This window comes from Plectropomus leopardus, chromosome 15, assembly GCF_026936395.1.
Source record: "Plectropomus leopardus strain MGB_pleo_1.0 chromosome 15, ASM2693639v1, whole genome shotgun sequence".
NCBI lineage: Eukaryota > Metazoa > Chordata > Actinopteri > Perciformes > Serranidae > Plectropomus > Plectropomus leopardus.
In genome coordinates, this window is record NC_142190.1 from 6,544,474 (window position 1) to 6,570,354 (window position 25,881).

The 25,881-nt window shown below is 39.0% G+C and overlaps 2 protein-coding genes across 6 annotated transcripts in view; one reads left to right on the forward strand and one right to left on the reverse strand.

Moving 5' to 3' along the window:
- rps6kb1a (ribosomal protein S6 kinase B1a) overlaps positions 1 to 25,881 on the reverse strand; it is an 80,877-nt gene that overhangs the window by 35,693 nt on the left and 19,303 nt on the right. The window contains exon 15 of one of the 5 annotated variants that reach the window (XM_042499558.2): positions 20,444 to 25,623. The exons of the other annotated variants lie outside the window; for them this stretch is intronic. Within the exon in view, the coding sequence (XP_042355492.1) occupies positions 25,383 to 25,623 (241 nt within the window). The 3' untranslated portion in view covers positions 20,444 to 25,382. Of the gene's footprint in view, positions 1 to 20,443; positions 25,624 to 25,881 lie in introns of those variants that run through there. 5 annotated transcript variants of the gene reach the window in all.
- rnft1 (ring finger protein, transmembrane 1) lies at positions 13,034 to 19,498 on the forward strand. Its single transcript, XM_042499975.2, has 9 exons — positions 13,034 to 13,220; positions 14,238 to 14,692; positions 14,777 to 14,853; positions 15,503 to 15,603; positions 15,696 to 15,849; positions 15,955 to 16,113; positions 17,084 to 17,149; positions 17,239 to 17,340; positions 18,419 to 19,498. The coding sequence occupies exons 1-9, from the start codon at positions 13,195 to 13,197 to the stop codon at positions 18,551 to 18,553; spliced, it is 1,275 nt and encodes a 424-aa protein (XP_042355909.2). The 5' UTR covers positions 13,034 to 13,194; the 3' UTR covers positions 18,554 to 19,498.

Below are 25,881 nucleotides of genomic sequence, written 5' to 3' on the forward strand. Positions count from 1 at the left end.
TTGTGAGATGACTGAGTTTCCACTGAGTGATGTTATGTGACTTCTCCTATCGTGATATTCCATGAAGCATGGTGATGGATGTCCAAAACATAAGCAGGTTTATTTCTATTGCAGCCACCAAACTAGCTGTCAATATCTGAAATTTAAGGCAACATAGGCGTGTTATGCGAGTGATAATGCAAAGGCAAGCCATGAGAACGGCCATGTATGAGGGATTTCTGGGAGCTGATAGTCCACAATCACACAGGGGGGGTTTGGATTCAAAGCTTCTGGCTGTTATGTTCAACTTTTGAATGCTATGATAAGTTATGCGATGCAATATCGCCTCTTGTAGCGCCTGCTGCATCATGCACGAGGGAGCCAGTTTACCAACAAGCGCACAGTCATCATGTGACCTATAAAAGCGAAAAAAGTGTTTCCATCGCAGTTTTGCGAAATATGGCTATTTGGAATCACCTGAAATACCACCTCATGAGTTATTTTTTCAAAACTGACATCTTATCATTAAGCGTATTTTATACCCGAACTTTATATTTGCACAATTTAAGGGTTAACAAAAACCCTGATCTCTTTGAGGCTGTTAGTAGAATTGCAGTCAGCATCCCGTTGCTCGTGCACCGGTGCTTAAACTCGATGAAGAATGGGAATCACAAAACATTCTGCATTTTGGAGGGAAACGCATCCATAAATATGGTAGCTGCCAGTCTAATCATCTGTCATCATTTATCATCAGAAATGTACAAGTAAGCCCGAAAAACAAATGCTGAAATAAAGAGAAACTTTTGACGGAGGCAACTGAGCAAAATATTGCAAAATTAAAGTTAGCTGATGATACTGATCCTTACAGACTTTTACAGCGTGTCACCCATTAATATTCTATATTATATCCGGACAGAAATTGTTACTCTACTCAACAGTCATCAGAGTTTTCTGTTGCCTCCCTTTAGAACTAGTTTAATACAGAAAGCATTATATTGTCAAGCAATGGTTGCATGGATTTGTAACACATAAACAGCCATACTGTAAAATATAACAGTGTCAAGCCTTCTAGATGCCTATAATGTATGGTTTCAATAACCACCAGCTGCGAAAAAAATGAGGTTTTCCATCCGCAATATGCTTTCCTCGTCATGGTGTATCACACAATCTGAACCATAAATAAGTCGACAACACTGTAAATGTGATTCTTATTTTAGTCTTCTGGGCACAAAAGTCCCTATGATCAAAAATATTAGGGTGCAAGATCAGTTAAGTCTTTCCTGCTGATGAGCAGCAGTGAATAAATAAGCTATATGTTGTTTTTTTTTCTGGAAACTATATTTATGAGGATCATAAAGAGAATGTGGATGGCAGAACAGCAGGGCGGCTCCGCTTTAAGCTCTCCAGCTCTACCTGTACGTCTGTTTCACTCTATACGACAGAAAACTCCAGCAGTGGCTATTGTAATTAGCTTTTGGAAATCAACACAAGATTATCTGCTTAATGACTGAGAAAAACAATTGGTATCCATCCTACTGGTGGAGGAGCTTCAGAGCGATCAAACACACAACATCATTAAAACGCCTGCTTTACACTTCAAATTAGCATGAAACAGCTCGCAGATAATTAAGCTGAGGTGGAGGTTAGGCCTACTGGAGATTGTAGATTTGTGAACAAATAATCACAGTCGCTTATTAATGAGGCACAAACAATCATCCAAAGTTTAATATATTTTGCACATATTTAGATGGACTGTTCATGCTTGAAAGGTCCACTTACTTTAGGCTAGTATGACAAAAGCCAATCAAGGATTCAGTCCAGGTAACAGTCCCACTTTTTACTGTTTTAAAGGCCCTGACACACCAAGCTGACGGTTGGCCATTGGTCAGGTTGTCAGTAAGTGTATGTTGCCCTACTTTTTGTGGTGTGTCCCACACCGTTGGCAGTTTTCAGCCCTTGATACCTGTTTGTTTGTGGATTCATCATGTTGAATCTGCATCAGAGACGCGAAGCCCATTAATGAATGAAATCGCTCTGATTGGCAGTTCAGCTCTCGGCACAAGAAGAGAAACAGAGGTGAGGAAATTAAAAAGACGACTTAAGTCAAGAAGGCATGAGATTGAAATAAACGTGATATACATTAGGTAAGTTCATTTAAAAAAAAAAAAATAAGACACAGTGCGCTCACTCGCAATTAAACTTTTTGAGACTGCTGAATCCTAGTTGTGAATATCAATGCAGTAAAGATCAGGACAGCACTCCAGTTATAACTTTTTTATTGCCACATGGACATTTTGGGCCAGGCGTCCTTCTTCAGTATGTTGATTTGGCAATATTATAAAGGAAGCCCACAGGTGGGGTTAATCTGAAGTCACCACATCAAAATATAAACTGTGCATCCCAGCAGGGGGAACTAACATTATTTCACAGTAATTTGTCAATTGATATGTATTTACATAATAAACAAATAAAAAATATATGTATACTTGGATGAATACAAAATAGAATTCATAAGTAACAACCAGATAAAATCTCCTGATGCAAACCATTTGGAATGAAAAAATCTTGGCTCCCCCTGCTGGGATGCACTGTTTTGATGTGGTGAGTTATAATTAACATCACCTGTGGGCCTCCTTTGTAATATGTCAAATCTACATTCTGAAGAAGGATGTCTGGCCCAAAACGCCCGTGTGGCAATCAAAAAGATTTTAATTTTTTTGCCACTGAGCTCTCAAGCAGAAATCGTGCGTAGCATTTTGTCTGAATGTTTACTTGCACATGCTAAATATCTTTATTTCTTTTTTTTTTTTTTACATCGGGTAGCATTGTTAAAGTTTAGTGGTTTCGTTCTAAAAGGCTAACTAAGTCTTGAATCCGTCCTGTTGGTCTTCCAGCTTCCCTTTCTGAATGATGATTACAAACTACCGCTACCTGCTGGTATGGAGAGTTATTTCCTCTCATGCAGGTAAAGAACTTGCATTACAACTGGCCATCATCTATGTGGTGTGCTCGTGTAACTTTTGGCTGAGGCAAAGGCGACATAGAGAATAAAGGTTTTTTTCACCAATTTAATGTAACGCTGTGAGTAATTGATATACATATTGTGATTTTGCAGGTGAAGTATTCCTTTGAGTCCTTTGACCTGATGAACTTGAACCATGGTTTCAAAGATGAAAACAAGGAAGGAAGTCAGGCATTAGTACATTTCACAACGCCCGTTTTGGGGGACTTTAGTGCAACCTTGTCAGGCATTGTGTCAAAAACCGATCATGATCTGCATGAGGACAATCTGGTATCACGTAATCTGCATGCCTATGGTGTAATAAAGCCACCATTTTGGCTGCATGTGTGTGTGCCCGACAGCTAAGTGCACTTTGTTATCATGATTTAAACAAAGGTGGAGGAGGGTGTGTGTACCCTCAGGACCTTGAGATAGATGGGACGAGAGACAGTGAGGGAGAGAGTGTGATAGTAAGAGATAGAGTTAGTGCCGGGGTATACATCGAGAGTATATCAGAGAGCGCCGAGCCTCATTTGCATTCACTACAGATCGACAGCGGCGGCACGCACCGAACCAAGCCCACCACCACCACCACCACCACCACCACCACCATGCCCCGAGGGAGCTGCTGCTGCTATCGCCCCAGAAAGAGGAGACGCCCGGCCTCCTCTGCTGATGAGCAAGCATGATTTTATTAAACAAAAACAGAGCGATAGTGAGACAAATGAGAGACAGAGGGAGGGTGTCTGGGGGTGAATTTTGTTTTCATTATGCTGAGGACAGGAGCTCCTCTGGTAGCCAAACCATCTGGATGTCTGGATGCAAGTTTCACAATTCTATTATTGCTGGTGTCTATAAATTCCCTCCTGTTTTGTCACATGCACTCAAAACTGAGCTCACAATCACAATAACAGATACAGTATGTTTATTTCAACTTCTGTATGCAAGAATGGGATTCACTTTGGGGATATGTCTCCAAAGGACCCCAGCAAATTTATTTAGACCTATGTATTTCTACTTTCTTCTGTCTAAAATAGATTTTAAATGATTTTTTCCAGCATATACCCCAGGGATTGTCATCTTGCTTTGCTTGGGGGCCACTTTTGCAAAATGTCAGGAGGCCAGAGGCCAGTCGCTGCAGCCTCATACTTGTTACTAGGATTTTAGGACTTTTTTTAGGATGTTTCTAGAATTTTGAGGGCATAACTAGGAAAAAAATTATGGACTTAAGGACTCTGGGACTTAAGGACATTTCTAGGATAATAGGACATTTCTGGGACTTCAGTATGTATCTAGGATTTGAGGACATTTCTAGGATTTTAGGATGTTTCTAGAATTTCAGGACGTTTCTGAGACTTCAGGAAAAATTGGAATTTTAAGACTTTTAATGCCACCCAGAATTAAAATTAAGAACAATTTTACAGTAGCCACAATTTGAAGTAAAGACAACAGGAACTTAATCAATGACTTAAGATTAAGGAGAACTTTTAATATCTGTTGTAACATAAAACCTTTTGGTGACATTTATGAAAGATGCATAGGTAAATTAAAATAATAATTATTATTTAATAATAATAAATAATAATAATAATAACAGTACTATTATTACTATTAATTAAGTTATTTTGAGCTTTTACAGTGCAATGTAAAAGAGATTCAGAGAAATTCATAAAAGTTCTACTTCCCATGTCTTAGCATTTTCAGAACTTTTGAAAAATTATTTAAGACATTTTAATTAAGGTATTATATTTAGATTAATCAATTCAATGCCTTTTAAGACTTTCTAAGGATCCTTGGGAGCCCATAAATGTCTTTTTGGAAGTAGTGGAATAAGTGCTAAGATATTTAAAGTCAAAGTCCAGCATTTAAATAAAATTCATGTAAATTATCTGCAAAATGTAGTTAAAGAGTCAAAGTAAAAGTTGTCATTCTGCAGAAAAATCGTCACTCATGTATTATATGATATTTAGATTGTCAATATCCTACAGATGAGAATTAATGAGTTTTACAAAGTTTTCTTCTCTTGATTTCTGGAGGAGATGAAACATAAGAGACATTTAGGAGAATGCTGCTGCATGAGGAACAATGTGCTGTATTTTATAAATTCCCTTTGAGGAGGAGAAGAGGAGAAGAACTACAGTATATACTCAAGTTAAGTCCCCGTACCTCAGCTCTCACAAACTTCAGATCCTGGTCTGTCAGAGCTCAGTTCACCAGGTCAGAACACGGGGATTCATGGTATTAAGGCAAAAAAAAAATCTGGCTACTTCCTTTGGACAGGAAGGCATTAAGTTAAGTCCTGGCCCTGATACGCTGTAGGTGAAGGTGTCAGTGGATGCCAAGCACAGTGGATCCTCCCATTCCTGCAGGCTCCTGCTGGGCCACACAGCATCCATCCACTGCAGTAATTAAACACAGCCCACAAGTACACACACACACACACACACACACACATACACGCTAATTGCAGGCAGGAGGCATCCTACTCATTATAGGCCAAATTAAAGCAATCAATTGAAACTAGAGACCAGCAGAGAGGAATTCATTCATGGGGCCTGATCTCCTATAAAGACCGCACAGGCTGTGTCAGCTGTATAAGTCGACAAAACCGCAATGATTGACCAAAGTCTGTCACACAATCAGTCTGCTAATCACCGTCACAGCCAGCTAATAGGACGCAACCATGAAAAGATGCAAATCGGGACATCAGTTCAGAAGTCCTTCCTGAGCATTCTGGTAAAATATGTCATTATTAGGGCTGACCCTGAAAGTTGAAAATGTGCCTCTTTTGCCTGAACCTAACTGTCGGAGACTTTGTTGCCGAATCCTAACTAATCTGCACTGTTGTGTAAACATCAGGACCATGCTGCTTCATCTCGCCATATGTGCATTTGTTGACATCACGTTAATGGCATCCTGGAGTGTGAACAGCTGATGCAGAAGCATACCTAAAACATCATAAGTAGACGCTGAAGGTCATTGACGGAGCGGCACCATGCGATAAATTGGGATGAGAATGTGTTGTTGCATCCTGTCTGAATGTTATGTTTTTCCTACACCTAACCATGCACTCTTTTTGCCTAATCCTAACCACATGTTTTTGTAGCTTAGTCCAACCATCTGCTTTTGTTGACATCCCGGCATCGGTATGGGCATCCCAAAATGTCAACAAGTGCTGCAGGAGGATACCTAGAGCATAATATGTAGACGTGGAAGTCCACTGACAAAGCGGCAATATGTGACGACGGATGAGAACATGTTGATATTTCCTGGTTTATAACGGAGCACCCCCGCTATACACGACCAGCTCGCCTCAATTCACGTCCGCCCTGCTCCACTGGACGCTTGTATCCATCCACAATCCCTCGCTCCCTTCTCTACCAGAGAAAGTTTCACTTCAGTATTTTCTGGATTTACACAGAGCTGTATGGAGCGTCACTGAAGCTGCAGCTTGAGTGGCTGTACTGATGTGAGTACTGTTTTAATTTATGAAATTGTCACCATCTCTCATCGCTTTGTGCAGGGAATCAGTCGCTTCCAAAACAAAATGAATGGGAGCAGAGTTTTGGTCGAGTATAATGGGCATGCACTAGAAGAGAGGGTATGAATGGACCATTATTAGAAATAAAAACATCATCATTTGGCCACCTAACTCATAACTACGTTGCAGTTTTGGCATCTGGAACCATTTTTGGCCAGGGACACAACGTCACCGTCCAAACAATGTTTGCTGGGATATGAAACCCTTCAACCCGTTTACGACATAGAATTATGTTCTTCTTCGTGCCAACAGAGATCTCTTGGCTGACACAAGTGGCTACACTGCTGCACACATCTGCAAGGCATTTCCTCGTCCAGCGCCTCTGAGTTTCTCCCTCTCTTTTCTCGCTTTTGCTCTCTCCAACACAAACACACACCAGAGGGGATCAAAGTGTTGAACAGCGTGGAAAAAACTTGTGCGGCAGGTGGGGTGAGTCTTTCTGCTCGTCTCTGTGTTAAGCACAGGATGCTGGATAAAAATGAACACACCTGCCAAAAATCAGCCTCTGCATCTCTACACAAGCCCGCTTTAGGGGGAGCGAAAGCGTGAGCGTATCCAATTCCAACATTCCCGATGTTTTACTAACACATTGTGCTCCTGTCACCAGAGAGCCCTCCTCCTCTACCTCCTCCTCCCCTCTTCTCCTCTCCCTTTTCTCCTCTCCCTCTCCCCAGCAGCCAGGCCAACTGTTGCTCCCTCTCCGGGGCAGATTAGGGGAAGTGCTGGCTCCTGAAGAATGCAGCCCTGCTGCTGCCGCCGCCACTCTCAGCTGAGGATTTATTAGGACTGGCATGGCGGACCCAGGCTTTTGGCCGGCAGCGAGCAGGGGAGAGAGGAGGAGAGGGTGGAGGAAGAGGAGGACCTCTGCTGGGATATTATATGCCATCAATACAAAACATCATGGTGCCTCTTAAAGGTCCAGTGTGTTGGACTTCCTGACAGGAGCGACAGGAGAAACCATAATCAAACTTCACCGGGTTTTCAGCAGAGAGCCAAAGAGTTGCATTTGACGATCATACACCAGTAGAGAGTTGACATTTTCAGAGACAAGCGACAAAAACAGCACAAAGACAAACAAGGTTGACAGCGGCGGACGGCGAGCCACACACACCATCATCACAGTTTCTGTAGTTTTACTTTGTGGTTTTATTGACTTTTAAAATAGCTTGTTTTTTTCCCTTTCTCCTTTGTTTTCCTTTATGATATTTATGTTTTTTTTATTTATTATTTTTATTATTATTGTTTTTTAATTCATTTATTGATGAACAGCAGTTTGGTCAACTCTGTTGTTTTTAAATGTGCTTTATAAATAAATTTGAATTTGGATTTAGGGGGATTTGTTGGCTGAAATAGAATATAATATAAAAATCTTGTTTTCTTTAGTGTATAATCACCTGAAAATAAGAACTGAACTAATCCTTTTCTATGAAAATCGCCATGTTGCACTGCCATGTTTCTACAGAAGCTGAAAAAGGACAAACCAAACACTGACTCCAGATAGGGCCGTTTGTGTTTTTACATCTGCCACCTAATAGTTCCTCAATGACAAGAGTAATAAAAAGGTCAGTCAGAAAAGACCTCCACTTTCAGACACTAGCACAGAACAAAAACACATTTTAGCGACTACTTTATCATGCCGACTAAAGGTTGATAAGTTTTATTTCACAAAGCAAAGGAGAATTATTTGGAGGTTGATCTTCTCTTGCATCTCTGTTCACAATGACATTAAACACATGCTCCAAATCATGAAGGCGACCTGTGCTATGTGAACATTTAAATGGACACCTTGTTATACCCAGTCTGAGCCGCAATAACAAAACAATTACACCACAACAGCAACAAGATGTGAGCGGCGATGTGTATCCATGGTGAGCGGCTAGGAGCCTCCACAGCTAATGCAGTGGCCTAGATCCAGGCTGCACACATCGATCAGATTGACAATCGAGAGGCCGTGTCGTGGCCGATAAGGCTGTTTTTTTTTTTTTTTTTTACACGGCGGCTGGGGAGAAGCCCATCTATTAAGATGAGAGGGAAAAGGGACGACAACTGTGCAGCCGAGCTGTAACAGGCTGGTGTGAGTAGAGCTTGAAGAGGAGGACGTCGGAGGCAGGGCATGTTCTGAATAAACAGAGGTCACTGTGGAACGATTCTTTTCACCTTGGTGGCCGCCGGTGTGCAGCGAGGATGTGCAGTGCTACATTAATCTGCTCTTCACATCTATCTAGAGCCAATATGGCAGGGATACTCTACTTGATTTGCTTGGGGGCCACTTTTGTAAATTGACGGGCGTCCAGGCAGTCGCAGCAGCCCTATACATGTGTCCAGGATTTTAGGACATTTCTAGGATTTTACAATGTTTTAAGGATTTAGGAACATTTTTATGATTTTAGATTTCTAGGACTTTAGGATGTTTGTAAGATTGAAGGACATTTCTAGGATTTTAGGATATTTGCAGGATTTTAGGACATTTCTAGGATTTTAGAAAATTTTCAGGACATTTCTCAGATTTTAAGACCTTTCTAGGATTTTAGGATGTTTCTAGGATATTAGGATGTTTCTACGATTTTAGGATGTTTCTGGGGGCCAGATTGGGTCCATACATTGAGTATTACTGCAATATGGAGCTCAGTGAACCAGTATATTCAGATGATTTGGGAGAGCCAATTTTAAGAAGAAACACCTGTGTTTGCAACCCACATGTACAACAGAACACAGTGCATGCCTTAATTAGTCGTGATATTGTTGACAATTAATTAGCAGCCTTAAAAACACATGAATGATTTACAATCACTATTTAGTAGCAGCAGTGGCTGTGTAGTATTGTGTGCTACTGAAGGAATAATTAATCTGTGCTTGGTTTAAGCTTCCTGTCATCACTTATCACACAGCACCACCAGCTGGATATTAAGGGGCATAAACAACTGGTGTAAATTATCAGAGAAAAAATCTGTCCTTCAGTGTCTTTGATGCCCTGCAGTTCGGTCTTTATGATGCATACGTTATAAGCGGGAGGCCTGAGGTAATATCTGATCCCTCTGCACACAGTGACACTGACTTTTATGTCTGTGTGGAATGCCATAAAAAATAAAAATGTGTGCGAGTAAAACTGAGGGCCGACTTGATAGTGCTGAACAGGTACAACTGTATTTCTGAGGTCATCTTTACAGAACGTATTCTACTGTAACATTAGAGTATTACTCTAATCAGTGTGTTTTACTTACTAAGTCATGGTCTCCCATGATGGGCTACATTTTCTAAAGCCAAGAGACACGAAACAACCACAAAGAGATGCAAGGGAACTGCCAAAAGACATACATTTTTTACAAAAGGCAACAACTACAAACAATTACAAAATGACCAAAAGTGACCAAAATAACCTCAAAGAGACACAAAACAACAAGAAAACACAAAACAGCTACAAAGAGACACAAAATGTCCACAAAGAGACACAAAACGACCACAAAGAGACACAAAACAAGAAAACACAAAACAACTACAAAGAGACACAAAACAACCACAAAGAGACACAAAATGTCTACAAAGAGGCACAAAACGACCACAAAGAGACACAAAACAAGAAAACACAAAACAACTACAAAGAGACACAAAACGACCACAAAGAGACACAAAATGGCCACAAGAAGCAACAAAATGACTTCGAATAGACACAAAATGACCACAAGAAGACACAAAATGACCACTAAGAGACACAAAATGACTACAAAGAGATACAAAATGACTACAAAAAGACAAAATTACACCAAAGAGACACAATATGACCACAGGAAGACACAAAAAGACCTCAAAGAGACACAAAATGACTAAAAGACACAAAATGAACGCAAAGAGACTCAAAATGATTAGAAAAGACACAAAATGACTACAAAGAGATAGAAAACAACCACAATGAGACACAAAATCACAGCAGAGACAAAACCACTATGAGAAGATGCTAAATTACCACAAAGAGAAAAAAGAGGGAGAAAACCCCAACAAAGTCTGTGTCTTACTCTTTTTTAGCTGGTGGGGCCGTTTGCATAGCTGTGCCCACTGTCTCATAATCCACAATGCAACATAAAACACAAACGAGACATATCATTGACTCACTGGTGCATAAAAGCAACAAGTACTGAACAAGCTACGTCCATAAAATAAGCGAGTGCAATAAACCTGCTTGTGTTATTAAGAAAATTCTGATATAATAGAAAAACCTCAACAGGTTCACAGTAATTTCATCCTGAGAAACTTAATGGATCTTTTTCCTATTGCGGATATTACCCTGGAAAACAATTTAATATGCACTCAGGTTCTGAAATGTTATTTCATAGTATAAATGTCAATAAAGCCGAGTGAACAGGCATCTTGTACAAGACAGGACAGCGCTAACACTGAATTTTTGGCAGCTCCAGTAAGACATCAGAGGAAGCAGCAGCTGGCGCCGTGTACAGACACAGGAAAGGAGTTAGATGACGGGGGATATACGGAGTCTGTCAGAAGCAATGTCAGGCCACTGCTCTCCTCATCTGCTCTCCGGCGAGCTCCATTCATCTTGGCAGATAGCAATTTATATGTCAAGTTAACCTCCCTCCACAGACTTGGCTCCGATGCCGTGACTGGGGCAGTACAACTCCACTGACAATTCTATAGAGCAATAACACAATTACAGATGGAGCCGGGGAACAGCTCTCACAGCCGTAGTACATTAACCTCCTTTCACCACAATGGCAGACTTCACACAGTGTCTGAGCAATGCCAAGAGAAAACACGACCTCTTTAACAGAAACAGGTCAAAGGACTACGGTTAAAAACCTCCAACAGAGGCTCAGATCTCATTCTGTGAATAAGGACGCCGGTCATATTTCATGATTTTACAGGTGATGTTTTCCTGCTGGCACTGCAAGACTCTTGAAATTTTAATTTTTTAAAGCTATATGTACTACATTGTTTTGAAATCTAAAAAGCAATTTGTCAGTGATCACTGTGGCTGATTTAATGAGTGTTATTTATAAGCTAAATTGAAAGGAAATTACCCTAATAACGAGTCCTAAAACCCAGAAATGAGCGAGCTTTTCAATTGATTTTTTGAATGGGTTGGTTCGAAGCCTAATTTAGGTCTTTTATTATTATATTTTTTAAACTTCTCTTTTTCATATTATAATTACCATCTCTCTATTTAATTTTATCATCATCATTATTATTATTATCATCACCTCTATACAGTCTATGAATGTATTTAAGTAATGTGCAATGCATCAGAATGTCTTATTAATGTACTAACTTATCTATTGAAGCATGGGAAATCTTTTATTTTTATTTTTTGGATTTATTCTACCTGGTCCTTGTGTGAGTCAGTATGCACGGGACTACACAAGGTGCTAGTGTGCACCTTTGCCCATGAATTGATCTCTCTGACATACTACTGCTGCTGCATGCTGCTTGTTTTCGTTTTTTGTATGGTCTCAGTAGATTGTAAAACTGAATTGCCAATCTGAGATCAATAAAGTTGTCTGAATCTGAATTATTATTATTTTTATCATTATTAGTAGTAGTAGTATTAGTATTCTTTTTCTTTAATTACATTTTTTATTAAAATTTCACTATTGCTTTCTCTATTTCTCCATAGAGATATGTACCTGTGTGGACTTGTCCAGAAATGGGCACTGAAACTTAGGCAGGTAAGTACTGATTCATGATCACAAAATATGTGGAGCATTACTCAGGCTGCTGTTTTTTAATTGCAAAACCTGAGATGATTTTTGATTTTACCCCATCAGCTGTCCTGCACAAAGCTGGACTTGATCCCAAGTTTGGAACTGTTTATGTTACAGCAGCAGGTTATTTAGGCATTGCACAGCTGAGCAGTAAAAATGCAATGATACACATATCCGAAAAATGTATGAATAAATTGTAAAATGTAGCAATAGCAAAATAAACCTTAGCATAGTAAGAGGAGATATATATCTATATAGAATATACAATATAGAGAATACACTAAAATACACTTTGAATATACTAAAATAAATACTAAAATAGTAAATGCAAAAAGGTATTTAATTAAACTATGTACATAAAAACAAGTGTGGTGGTTGAAGTTTTATTTTATTGTTACACTGTTTTCAGTGTTCAAGACTAAAGAAGAAAGAAGTAGATTCAAAAAAATAAAATTATTGATGGGTTATTGCTATTTCTGCTCAGTTCATTTTTTTCTTACTTATTACTCAATCAATCAATCCTTTATTCCAGACTTATTCCATACTATTATTACTTATTCATTTGTAGTATCTTAAATTCTTTCTTTTTTCCCAAATGTATATATCACTACGTTTTTACACTGTCCAAAAAAGTAAAAGCATTTACACAAACTGGAACAATATGTCGGTTGTTTGCGTGTCATAATTGTGTTAATTTTCTTATTAATAATAATCTGTTGACTGTAGTTTGAATATATTCCTGTAGGTGGAGGCGTCGCGCTATTTTCCCTCCGACTCGCCGTAAAAACCCAACTGAAGAAGTTTGCGACGTCTGCTGACGTAAACAACGTCAAGATGTCCGAACCAGCAGCTTATGGCTTAGCTTGAAGCACAACGGTTTAGTTTTCTTTTTTTGGTTTAATTTAGCTTTTGTTTCGTTTGGCGACACGGACACTGTATTAGATGGAGACCGATAGGTTACCATGAAACTCCGGTTGCAGAATGACAGGTGAGCTGAAGCCTTAAACACGGCCGGATAGAAAACATCTGTTAGCTGCTAATGCTAACGGCAGTCTGGTTATCTGTGTAGGAAAAGATCAGCTGTCTGTTATCTGTCAGTCTGGCTCTATTTCTGTGTTTATTTACAGAAAAATACCGATGCTACGGAGTTCAGCCAACTTTAGTTAGTTTTAAGAAACACTGGACTTATAGACCGGGTGAGATATTGCGGAGAAATAATGCTGCAACACGGATGCTAGTTAATACAAGTTAGCAATAAAACTTGTAGTAACTGAATAATTAATTGTTTCTCAAATTAAAAAAACACTGCCGTCTTTATTTGTGGTGTTACACCGAATTATGTGACCCATCAAAATCCGTGACCCAGCCTATAAACTCCAACAACTCACAAAATTCAATGATTTCTTAACGGAGTTTGGTACAGTACAAATATTCGTCTCAGTATTATCTGTTTAAACAGATCGTCAATCCCTCTGAGACCGATATAGACTATTTTTTTGTCTTTTTTAAAAACAAAAACAGAAGTGGTAAATATATATAAACTGGGAACCTGGAGATTGCTTCTGAGATGCAGCTCTGCACTTTGCTTTCTAGTCATAAATCTGTAAAACATTGTGTATTAGTAGTAAGGAATGCATTTAATCTGTAAAGTTTACAGTGTATAAGGACTTAAAACAATATACTTTTCAAAACTACACAAATGACCTGGACATTAAATCTTTCCAGCTCTTTTCTGTAGGGTGAAAATTGCACATGGTGTTAGTTTTGTTGCCTCTGATGTTTTGTTGTTGTCTTGTCTGTGCCGGTTGTTTATGTTTTTATCTTGTATTATAATGCGATTTTGTGCTGCTTAGCAGCCATCTGCTGAAAACCACTTATTAAATGAGTCAGGCCAGTTAGTTTCACTTTCAGTTCCTGTCTTTTCTATCAAATAAAAGAGATGAAATAATCATGGTTGATGCTGATCACATTGTGACTGAGGCTACAAATGTCTTTTTTGTCAAAGGAGTGATTCCAGAAGAGCACTGAAACTGAGGGAGTCTCCGACTGTGATGCAGCCTAATTCAGATGAGCTGGGCGCTCATGCAGGAAATGGTTTATCCCTAAATCTGCAACCAGAGCTTACCAGAACACCAGTCCCTGCTGCTGCCGCCGCCGCCGCCAACCCCGAGAGCAATGAGGTACGGGTAACCATGACCAGCAAGCCTGGGGAGTCCAGTGGGGGCGCGTCGTCCAGGAGGTCCAGAGTCAACTCCCACAGCCACTCACATTCTCAGCCACATGCGCACAGTCGGGTGCACTCGAACTCAGAGCCTGAGCTTGATCCGCCTGACTCTGATCTGGACTCTGGAGAACCCAGCACCTCCTTGTCGGAGCTCCGCTGTCTCTTCCGCTGGCTCCAAAAGAGTCTTCCTTTCCTCGTCATACTGTGTGCTAAACTGGTCATCCAGCATGCTCTTGGTGAGTAAAGCAGAACGCCGTGAACGCGACTGTGAACACAAGACAACTTGTTATAAAATTAAAGGCTTTCTCTTGATTTTCCAGGTCTAGCAGTTGGGGTTGGCCTCTTCACAACTTTTCTGTATGTGAATAAAAGTATTCAAACTCAAGTCTTTCTTCAGGTAAGTATAAGGAGCAGCGTGTAAGACTTAGTGGCATTTAGCAGCGAGGATTACAAATCACAAGCAGCCAAAACTTCTGCTAAGCGTGAACTCCCGGCCAGAATTCTGTCAGTGTTGTTGTTTGTTTTGATTTTTTTTTGCCTGTTTGGGGTAATCAAGTTACCTACGTTCTTGTAACTTTTTACTAATGCCTTGCTAATTTTGAGTTGTTCAATGCCTTCTTCCCATGTTTTTGATAGAAATCAAGCCAATTTCCTCAGGTTTCAAAGGGTTAAACCAGTAACAAAAATACTGAATAAAGAAATTCTGTGTTTTTTTCGATGTTGTGTGTCACGGAGGGGCTGCTAACTATGGTAGCCAGCGGGAAACACCAATTGCTCTATCCAGAGCCAGTGCTTGGTTTGTCCGTTACATGGTGGCGCAATACTGGGAGCAGGTCTTTGCCCATGAAGTCCGCTATGTAGATCTAAATGGCTAATTTTAAGTTTAAAAAAAACAACAAAAAATGCAACAATTCTTGTTTTCAGAGAAAATCTATGTATTATATTACATTTTTGCCAATTTATCCCCCTAAATCCCACACACTGAACATTTAAAAAGATGATTTAATTTCCATTAGATTGATGTTTTTCCTTTTATGTTCGCTCAGGATCGGCACTCAAAGCTGCAGTGTGTGTGGCTGCTAATGTTCCTGGTTTCTTCCACCCTACTGCTTTACTACACCTTTCTCTCTGAGACCCTTCACCATTGGTAAGAGTGAACGCAGCATCTCACAGTCTCTCTTTGTGTCTGCGGGTTTGTGAAGAAGCAGCCGTTTAACCTGAATGTCTACCTCCTTCCAGCCTCATCTTCCTCAGCCCGACCATTGAGCCGCTGGGTTTCTGGGAGGTTCTGTGGGCCGTCGGCATCACCAACTTCATCATTAAGTTTCTCTTCATGGGGGTCAAGTGCCTTATTCTGCTGCTGCCATCCTCACTGGTGACCTACAGAACCCAGGTGAGCCTGCAGGATTTCTCTTCTGGGTTGTTCAGGAAAATTATCATTTCAATGTTACGTCTTCTTGGCAGCGCTGGTTCAGTCGTTCTTATTTTGTGTCTTCAGGGGCGGTGGGTGATGCTGACTGAGGAGGTGGGTCAGGTCCACCAGGCCACGGCTCCTGTTCCACTGTGGTTCCGCTACCTGGTCACGTACCAGGAGGTTGACGGCACCCCTGGACTCACACTGGGGGTCCTGCTGGCTCTGCTCTACCTCATACTGAAGGTGTGATCAGTCAGACTAACCAGCAACAGATCTTTGCGTTATTAAAGTAACACTTCACCAACAAATGACCGTTTGTACATCAATTACTCAGCTAGTGTTACACAGATGTTTTAAAGAAAAGTACTTCTTTTCTCACATGCCTCCACAGTGAACGAAGAATCCAAAAATATAGAAAACTGTGGATAATTTAAAGTCATAGAGGTCTGTGTTTAACAACAGCAAAACTATATCAAAACATCTGTTTACAAAATCTCACATAACGCATGCAGTGTGATCCATGACTCATTCATCCAGTCGTATATTTGGGTCTTCCCAAACTGACGGCTCTTTCTGATGGGCAACTGAGCTAAAAGTGAAAGTTATCCGTTCTCTTTAAAGCCAAACTCCATTGCCAAAAACAGTATTTTTACCTCCCTCAGCCTCGTAGCTGTTGGTCTACCACTGTTTCATTCACTTAGTTAGTTATTGTGTAACTTTCGGAAGTCCAAACACACCATTTAAAGATCTAAAATGAAACTTTTCTACATTAAAATGCCTAAAAACAGCTAAACTAATGCTATATATTTTGCTGAGTCAGCGATATACTGCTTTCATGGTACGCTGTTGTATGAAAATTGACGGCTATCGTACTGTGTACATTTGCTCATCTAAGGTATTAAAAAAAGGAAAAAGGGGGATTTGTTTACTCACACTTTTATTTAAGAAATTGTTTAAAGTTTCAATTATAGTAATAAATGCTGGTTTAACTAAAAAAAAAAGCCCTTCTGTAATTAACTCTTTAGGGTCATTGTAACTGATAATATTCACAGCCCCTCTGCCATTAGGCAAAACAGGTTTTTCACAAATTCAACCTAACAGGTGGTGAGTAACTAACTCACAAATATTCATTTGGGGGTTAAGTATTCCTTAAATTTAAAAAGTGGAAAGTTTTGGGTTTTTTTTAACTTTATTCTTTTTCTCATGCTTTCAGCTTTTAGGATTGTACGGACAGTGGACGTCTTTGCTGAAAACTGTGAGGATATTTCTAAAGGGCGAGGTCAGTGGTGAACAGGTTCTTAGTTTAATGGTAAAAAGTCGCCTTTAGTAACCAGATGTGTTGAGGTGTTTTGTTTGTTTGTTTCTCAGCATACAGGCACAGCAGCCACTAGGAGTCAGTGCAGCGAGGCTGGAGACGTCTGTCCCATCTGTCAGGGAGAATACAGAGAGCCTCGGGTCCTACTCTGTCAGGTAAAACCATAAACACACACCATAGCATCCACCACATGTCATCATTTTAGTTGTCGTGTTTTTTACTGAATCATCCATTAGCTTAAATCACAGGTGAGTGGTTACATTGCAGCCTGTCGATACTGGACCGTTTTCAAAAGTTGTTCTAATTAGTCACTTTGACACAAAAATGAAAAAATAGCTCCCAGGTTTTAAAATACCAAAGTTAATCAACTACACAACTGCAATTGTGTCTCTGCTCACCACTGTTATTTCTTATTTGCTAATGTAACAATAATCCATGTTCATACAGACATTACAAAATAAAATTTAAGGACCTTTGAGTACTTTTTCAAGCTCTGTTTTTTTATTATTGAGGACTTCACTCAAGGTGAATAATTCATTTGGCAGTTTAAATTCGTATTAAACATCAATAAGTGATGTTAACAATGTTTCTCTTTTTGTGAAGGCTTACTTATCTCACTTATTTCAGGGGTATAAAATCCCAAAACTTAAGTTTCACTTCAAATTTTCACCAGAGCTCTAACATCAGCACAACACTGAAGAGAGGGGAAACAAATTATGGTGAAAAGCAGGCTTATTAAGTAAAATCATATTCAATTTTGCCATGATGCCAACATGAATCTGATGGTTTGACTGGGGTCGCAACAGTGGAGCAAAATAAAAATAAAATACAATATCGGATAGGACATTATCAAGGTGAGAACAAAAAGAGAGGGCCGCGATGAAGGCGGACACGTGCCAGAGATTAAATAAATAAATAAATATCTGAGCTATGAGCGATCTTTGATTCTGATTGATTTAATTATAGATGTGATAAACAAAACTTTGGTCAAATATAAGACTGCTTTATGTGGTTCATTTGAATTTTAGGAGCTTTTAAGCAAAGGGGCTATTTTAAAGCTATTTGATTTTTTTCCCCCTCAAAATTTAAGCACTAAAAGCACCTCGTGAGAAACCTGAATGTAATTATGTTCGTTTTATCTGACCCCTAATGTTTGCCTGATTCAGATCAGTTATAGTCATATACGGTTAAGTTCAGGATTTTCTAACATGCTGTTATTTTTCGTCCGTGCAGCACATTTTCTGTGACGAATGCATCGCTCTGTGGTTTAACCGGGAGAAGAGCTGCCCTCTCTGTCGCACCGTGATCGCAGAGAAGGTTTACAAATGGAGGGACGGAGCCACATCTCCTCACCTGCAGATTTATTGACTGATGGGGTTTTGGTGGCGTTTTTTTTTTTTTTGGGTGTGGGATGTCGGTATTAGCTCATATTTAATGTGATTTTTCTGTGGCTGTCAAATCCCACTGACAAGTAATGTTGTACACACTGTTTCATTAATCAGCTAAGGGCTGTGGCCCCTGGGGGCCGAGGTCAGTAAGGACTCAATTTGCACCTGCAGTAGACATGTTTCTGGGTTATTTACTGGGACTTGTCACTTTTACAGATAACGAACAGTTGATTATTTTCACGCCCCCCCAAGTAATTTTTCCATTTTAAGTTGTGTCCTTTTGTGTTGTGTTGCTTTTTTTCACCTTTAAATATGATATAAACTTTCCTCACGTGGCAAGAAATGGTTTTCTCCTACTTGTAAATATGGGAACATCGGAAATATATATTGAAAAAAAGTATTTTAAACACGTTTGAACAAACATGCAACACATGCACCCTCTCTTATCCAGTGTTTCTAAATTTGTGGAGGCGACTTCTGATTTGTAACAATAAATGTGTAGAGGTGAGCAGCTGCGAACCTCAGCTCAGGAGCTGAATTTTGCTTTTTCTGCGTCTTTGAGCTTGAACGGGACTGCAAAGGCTTTTAGGACGCACAGTTCACTGCGACATCACATGTAATGACCAGACCTTTGCCACTAGAGACTAAAGAATATGTTTCTGTGATGGATAAACAGTTTGCCTTTCGCTTTCAGCTTTTGGTGGCTATTTTTTTTCCACGTCTGCTAAAAAGGATGCAACTGAGCTTGTGAGACTGATTTACACATAAATTATTTTTCTATAGAGGTGACAGAGCCTCATTTTTGTAAAAACCAAAGACTGGGAGAGAAACATCTATTTTATTATGTACAAAAATCATTTCACTGTGTTGTTATTTTTATCCATTTAGATGCATAAACTATCTGAATAAAGATCTACAATTTTAACATTTGTGACTTCTTTTGTTTAACAAAATGAGAATCACTTATTTGTCAAGTATCTAAGCCTTAAAATAACTGTAAATATAATAGATGGTGTACAACGGTTGAATAGAGCTTCCTCACTAACCCTTCGGGGCGCTTTAATATTACACTCATGTATCGGTCTGCACAAAATGCGCTTTTCAAAATCAGTATTACTCAATGCACTACACGCTAAGCAGATTTTTTTGATTATCACAACCTGGTACATGTTAGTGATTTGCAGCAACAATTCTTGTGACTCAGTGGTAACAGCATGTATTTTCAACATATGCAAAATATAGTAGAAAAATTGACATAATCAGGTGGAAAATAGTAAAAAATCCAAATTCAAGGGCAAAATGATGCCCAGAATTAACACAATGCATGTTTTTATGCTTCGATGGCTGTGGGATCAAAATTGCAGTTTGAATGGGTTTCAAAGGTGCATTTTTTGCACATCGCAGTATAAATATAACTATTTTGCTTACACAGTGTATTTTAGACTTATTGTGCTGAGCTGGAAACTCCAAGATTAAACAAACACACTCTAGTATTCATGCCATATGCACAAATATAGCCAAAATTATTATGTGTTTAAAAAAAGAAGAAGAATGAAAAGGGTGTAAAATGCAACAAACAGTCTTAAGGGTGAAAATAATAACCTGAGCCTGTCAGAGAAAAAAACAAAAGCTGTTAATTGGATGTAAACTGACACTGCGCAAGTGCCCAGAGTGTTTACATTGCAACCTGTTTTGCAGCTGCAGGCGCTGGCTAAATACTGCATCAACATCAAATATAGTTTTCCTATTTGACATTTAAACACAAAAACATTAGAAAATAGTTCAAATAAACACCAGTTAAATTTTACATACTTTGCCGCTTTGCTTTGTACTGTCCATTCTGTTACATTACGACTGATCAGAGACAAAATTCATGATTTTTTTTATTTGGACTTCAGTATGTACATGATACATATTAACATTCCCCATCTGAAAGGGCAGATCTAACGGTGACAAAGCAACAGAAATTATTCAATCAATGGTGTTTCCAACCTGAAGTAAGCTTGATAAGATGGTTTTAGTTTCCCTACCACTCTCTGTCTCTCTCTCTCTCTCTCTCTCTCTCTCTCACACACACACACACACACACACACTCTCACACACACGCAGCAAAGAAGTCATCCTTAGTTTTTGCATGTTTTTTTTCCTTCACAATAACTGCCCTTGCATTAAGCACTGCAAAAAAAACCTGAAGTTCAAGTTTTCAGCAAGGAAAGTCTAAAGATGTTAAAACGTTTTCTTAAAATCCCCTTTCAATAAGATACTATGCCACACAATAAATACTGTAAGAGGTTTCGGTCACTGTCATCAATTTTGGAATAAAAAAAAAGACTGTTCTGCAGGAATAAAAATCATACTGTTATTATTAAGACAAAATAAGTCTCTGACAAGAAATTAAAATTCTCACACATTCTGCTGCCTTATCTAAATAAAACTACATAATAAATACATAGTTTGCATAGTGTAAACAATGCAGTGGAAACACAATGGCACTTAAAATAAATATTGTCACAAATTCACAAAGAAAGGAAGTGGAGTGACTGGTCTTTAACACAATTGTTGTACCGGAATGGTAAAAGAAGAAATATTAGCACAGTAAACTGCCTCTACAAGCTCTAAAGTGGAGAACAAAGTCAGCATAGTCAAATGTGACGTTATTTTTGAATTTTGTTGTTCTGAAAAAGCTGTTGTTCTCCATGGTCTGTTTCCCCGCAAAAAAGCATTTGGTTCATTAACAGTGCTTTTGGTCGATTCACACTCAGGCCACATCCACACTAATACATCTTTGTTTCAAAACAGGAATTCATAAAGTACTCTTGAGCATTTTAGCACCATTTCAGAAATAATCACATACGGAGTGCCTCAGGAATGAGTCCTAAAACACGGAAATTAGGTTCCTGCATCTCAAAGTCATTGGGTTTTCTGAATGGGTTTTTGGCTCAATGTCTGAGGTTTAGGGATGCATGAGATTGGATATTTATCCGATACGCTAATAATGAAATAAATGATAATTAGCAACTCATTTTGACCTATCACTGATGCTGATATATTTACACTTTCTCACCACCTGATTGCAGAGAACATAAAGAGCCTCCTGAAATGGAACGAACATATTAGTATGTCTACTCTTCTTGTGATGTCCAACTGGAAAATAGATATAAAAAACAATGAAATACAATCCTCCTCAAAGCATTAACATTAACTGGGCAAAATAAGAAAACTGAACTGAACTTAGGTTACATGTAAAACATGCCACATTTATCTTTATGGAACGTTTTCGGACAAACCTGTAAAAATCATCCTACTTCAACGGGCTTGGATGATGCCTTACAATACTCACAAATACTGCGAGTTTTACCTTTATCCATTAAAGTCACATTTTTAAGGGCTGTCATATTAGCGAAAATGTTAATTGTCAGCTGATGATGATATTTAATTTCGAAGTCTTTAGGGGTCAAGACCAATTATATTCCATTATTATGGTAAACACAAGCTAAAGAGACTTTTACGTTTTATTCTACAACATAAGAGCCTAACTTGCAATCTTCGAAGCTTTTATGGGTCTTAAAAAAGGCGGTTTCTAACAAGTGGCTAAATGAGACTACAGGAAGTCATCACATGGACCACGTAGAGTTAAATCATGTGACCATAGGTCCTTTATAGCCTGATGTTAGCTTTTTACTTCTAGTGACCAAAAATCCTTAAAGTGGTATTCACTTGTGAAGATTAACTTGCTGAACAAAACGTGCAAGTATCAAAAGTTTGTTTGCCTCAGAGCTTATTTTCTACCGTAATCCGAAATCTTGTGGAAAAATCCCATGGGCTTTTTAACAAGTTTACTTGTGCGTCACCTACAGAAAAACGCCGTCCCTGGGGCACCCTATGGACTGATGAGATCTCCAGCAGGAGTTTTTAAAGAGACAACATTTGCCTGCACACTTCAAAACCACTGTGACAAGGGAAAACTGCAGAAGACAGCTAGCGCCAGCAAGCATTTGGGTTTTTTTTGTGTTGTAGTGTGCACAGAGTTTGTAAAATAAAGTTGTTTTTATTTTTTAAACTGAAGGGGGAAATACACGTTTTTAAAAATATCCGTCTAAGTGTAGACATGGCCTTAGTGTGGATGTAGCTAAGTATTTGGATGACTTTAAATATCAGAGTGCCACTCAAACTGAATTTTCACCGATTCAATTTTTAGTTAACGTCACGGGCATCTGCATCCGACAGTGTGGTCAGTTTTAAGTCGAGAAGTTACGCATGGCTTGACTCCAGACGGCTCATATAGCAGCTTCACATCACACAAACAGGTCTTAAGTAAATGGTCCACTCATATAAGTCTGCGTTTCCCCCCCGACCACTGAGAGCCCCCTCAGTGTAAACGCACAAAAAGCAAAGCACCAGGAGACATGAACGCTGCCTGAATCAAGCAGGGCAGTGATATGAATTTGGCTGAGCGTGTTTTGGGTCGACCTGTGTGTTGCTTGGTGGAGACTGCATGAATGGATGAGTTAAAAAAATATATAATGCTGCAGGGGTTGTTAGAGCTAAGGGCAAGACATTTAAAGGAATAGTTTTATTTTTTTAAAGAGGGGTGCTTATCCATAGTCAGTGTAAAACATAAACTAGATGTCATTCAGCATAACTGTAATTTGGAGAAGCAGCAGGAGGGCTGAAACAGAAACTGTACTGCTGTGGAGGGAGAAACAGTAAAATGTATTTTAGCCACCAAAAAAAAAAAAAAAATCATGTTCAGAATATTCTCAATGCTTTGGATTATCATCAGACAGCCCTTTGTGTTGGGTAACTGCTGCTGTTTTATCTTTACAAAGCCACCACACTCAATTGACAAAAAGTTATTTTACCTTGCAGAAAACTGAAGTAGGGATGTTCCTAACAACTAATTTTTAAGAGTAAGAAGTTTACGATTAGAATAATTGACTTGTCTAAAAGTTTTTTTAAAAAAAGTTTAATTTAAAGCTCCTTTTCCTCTGCACGAAAAATCTGCCAACATCTGGCTTTTAAATGTGAAATGATTTTATTAAGTGGCTAAAAATACATTTTGTTGCTGCCCCCGACACAGCAGTTCATTGCTTAGCGTCCGTGATAAAACTCCTGCACTCTTCACCAAACTGGTTACGTCCTGACTGCCATCTACTGTAGGTCGTACACCATGGCAGGCCCTTTTAAATTTATTCAGTCTCGGTAAAAGCAATTGTAGATACAAACTGCTTTTTGACTAGTTCGAATTCAAAGCCAACATATCCGTAATGTAATTCTGACTAGCTGTAAATCTAATTAATGATAAATAAAACTCAATTCTCACCAGTCAAAAAGATATTTCTTGATATCACCGACTAAATTCTTACTTTTGGCAATGTTCATTGTAGATATCCACAATTGCTCAGGAATACGGTAATTTAAAAGTGGAGTAATGCTTATGTGGCACATTAATATATGTAGTGACTTCAAACTTATTTTTAACTTGACTTTAAATCATTTAAAATTATCTTTTTATCTTTGCACATCTTGTCTGCACTTTTGCTATATTTTAATGGTGATTTTTGTTTTACAATTTTTTAAATAATTTATTAATTTTACCTTTTGTATTTTAGCTCTTTACTCTGATTGTAAATCTGTATCCTTTATTATTATTTTTTATATTTTATTGCTCTGTAAAGCACTTTGAATTGCCCTGTTGTGTGAAATACTATACAAAAAAAGCCTGAGATGGTTTGATGATGTGTTGGCCATATCCAAAATACAATTGTTGATATCTTTCCACTAGTCACATTGCTTTTTCAAAATGTGGAAATTAAACATAAGATATCTGTAATCACTTTTCTTTCTGGTTAAAAAAGTAATTACTTATATCTGTAATTACGTCAAATATCTGTAAATCTGTTTTCACAGTTGAAATGTAATTTCTACATGTGAAAACATATTTGTACGCCGTTAAAATTGTTTTACACATATCTACAAATAACGTTTTGACATGTCAAATTTTCCTTCCCACTACTAATCAGCTCCACTGATTAAATGTGCCATCAGTGCCCTGACTATGGATAAGTCACTCATACAACCCCACTTAAAAAAAAAAGTCAAAACTATTTCTTTAACACACAAAAAAGGCATTGAGTGTCTGTTTACATTCAACACAAAGAAACTGAACAGTGCTTCTGGACAGGCCTCTAACAGAAAGCAGTGCCAGCGTTTTGGTATTGATTGTGTTGGAAGTGATGCTTTCAGCTGAGATTTCACTTCTTTTTATAGCTGCTTTTTTCTGTAAGTGGTGCTCCACCTCCTCCTGACCGCACGCTCCAGTGAGTGACAAAGGCAATGTGACTGTTAACTACTGTGTTCGTTGTGGAAGTGTTATCCAATAATTCTACCTACTGACAGCGTGATCTGCAGCTTTTTATCACAAGATAAATAACATAAAAGCCTGGCAAATTAAAGTAACCAAATTCTCTCACTGTGATGGAGTCTGTAACACTACGAGTGACATTGTCCAGACTTGAGGATAAAAGAGCACCAGTAAATCATATGATAATGCCAGTTGAGTGCACCAAAACCACTTCTTTCACAACTCCTCCGTCTGACCACACGTCTACTGAACCTCAACTGCTGATTATCGGCTTCAGGCGGAGTCGGGAAGGATGGGAAGGCGCTGCTGGAAGAGCTGGTGATCAGCACTGACAGTGTCAGTCAATTCTTTAAAAAAATCCTACAAGTCTTTTTAAAAGAAAACAACTAAAGGGAAGAGGATGAGGAATTGGAAGAGTCCTAAATGTTCGCAGGTGAGCCGAGCGTCATAGGTTCATTCGTAGGTGTTCTGGTCGCTTGGAGTTCATGGGGTAGGCCTGCTTTTTGTAGAGCCCTGCGTTGATGCCTGAAGGGTGCCTGATGGGAAGAGGCGCGGAGGCCTCGGAGGCGCCGCTGACGCTCGTGTCCATTTGCTCCACTGTCGACACCTCCATGGGTTGCTCCACAGTGCTGCCGGTCAGCGTGGGTCCCCGAGGCCAGCAGTCCGCTCCTACAAACTTCACTGGACTGTGGAAGAGGGAAATGTTTAAATCCAAACTCGTCTTTTTGCCTTAAGGAGTCCTTCACCCCCCAAATGACCATTTGTATATGAGTTTCTCAGCTCGTGGGGCACTGAAATCATGAAGAAAACTGTTTTTCTGGCATATCTCTGTGAATAATAATCCAAAAAAGAGAAATTCTTGATGAATTACACTGTAAAGCATTTGTGTTTAACAGCAAAACTACATTAAAATCTTTTACTTGAAATGAAACAGTACTGAGCAA

Bases quoted from the DNA above. Each gene is read 5' to 3' on its own strand.
- rnft1 (XM_042499975.2), top strand. From the start codon at position 13,195: ATGAAACTCCGGTTGCAGAATGACAG. The intron at 15,604-15,695 runs GTAAGAGTGAAC...ACCTCCTTCCAG, and splicing joins TCTGAGACCCTTCACCATTG to CCTCATCTTCCTCAGCCCGA. The intron at 15,850-15,954 runs GTGAGCCTGCAG...TTGTGTCTTCAG, and splicing joins TGGTGACCTACAGAACCCAG to GGGCGGTGGGTGATGCTGAC.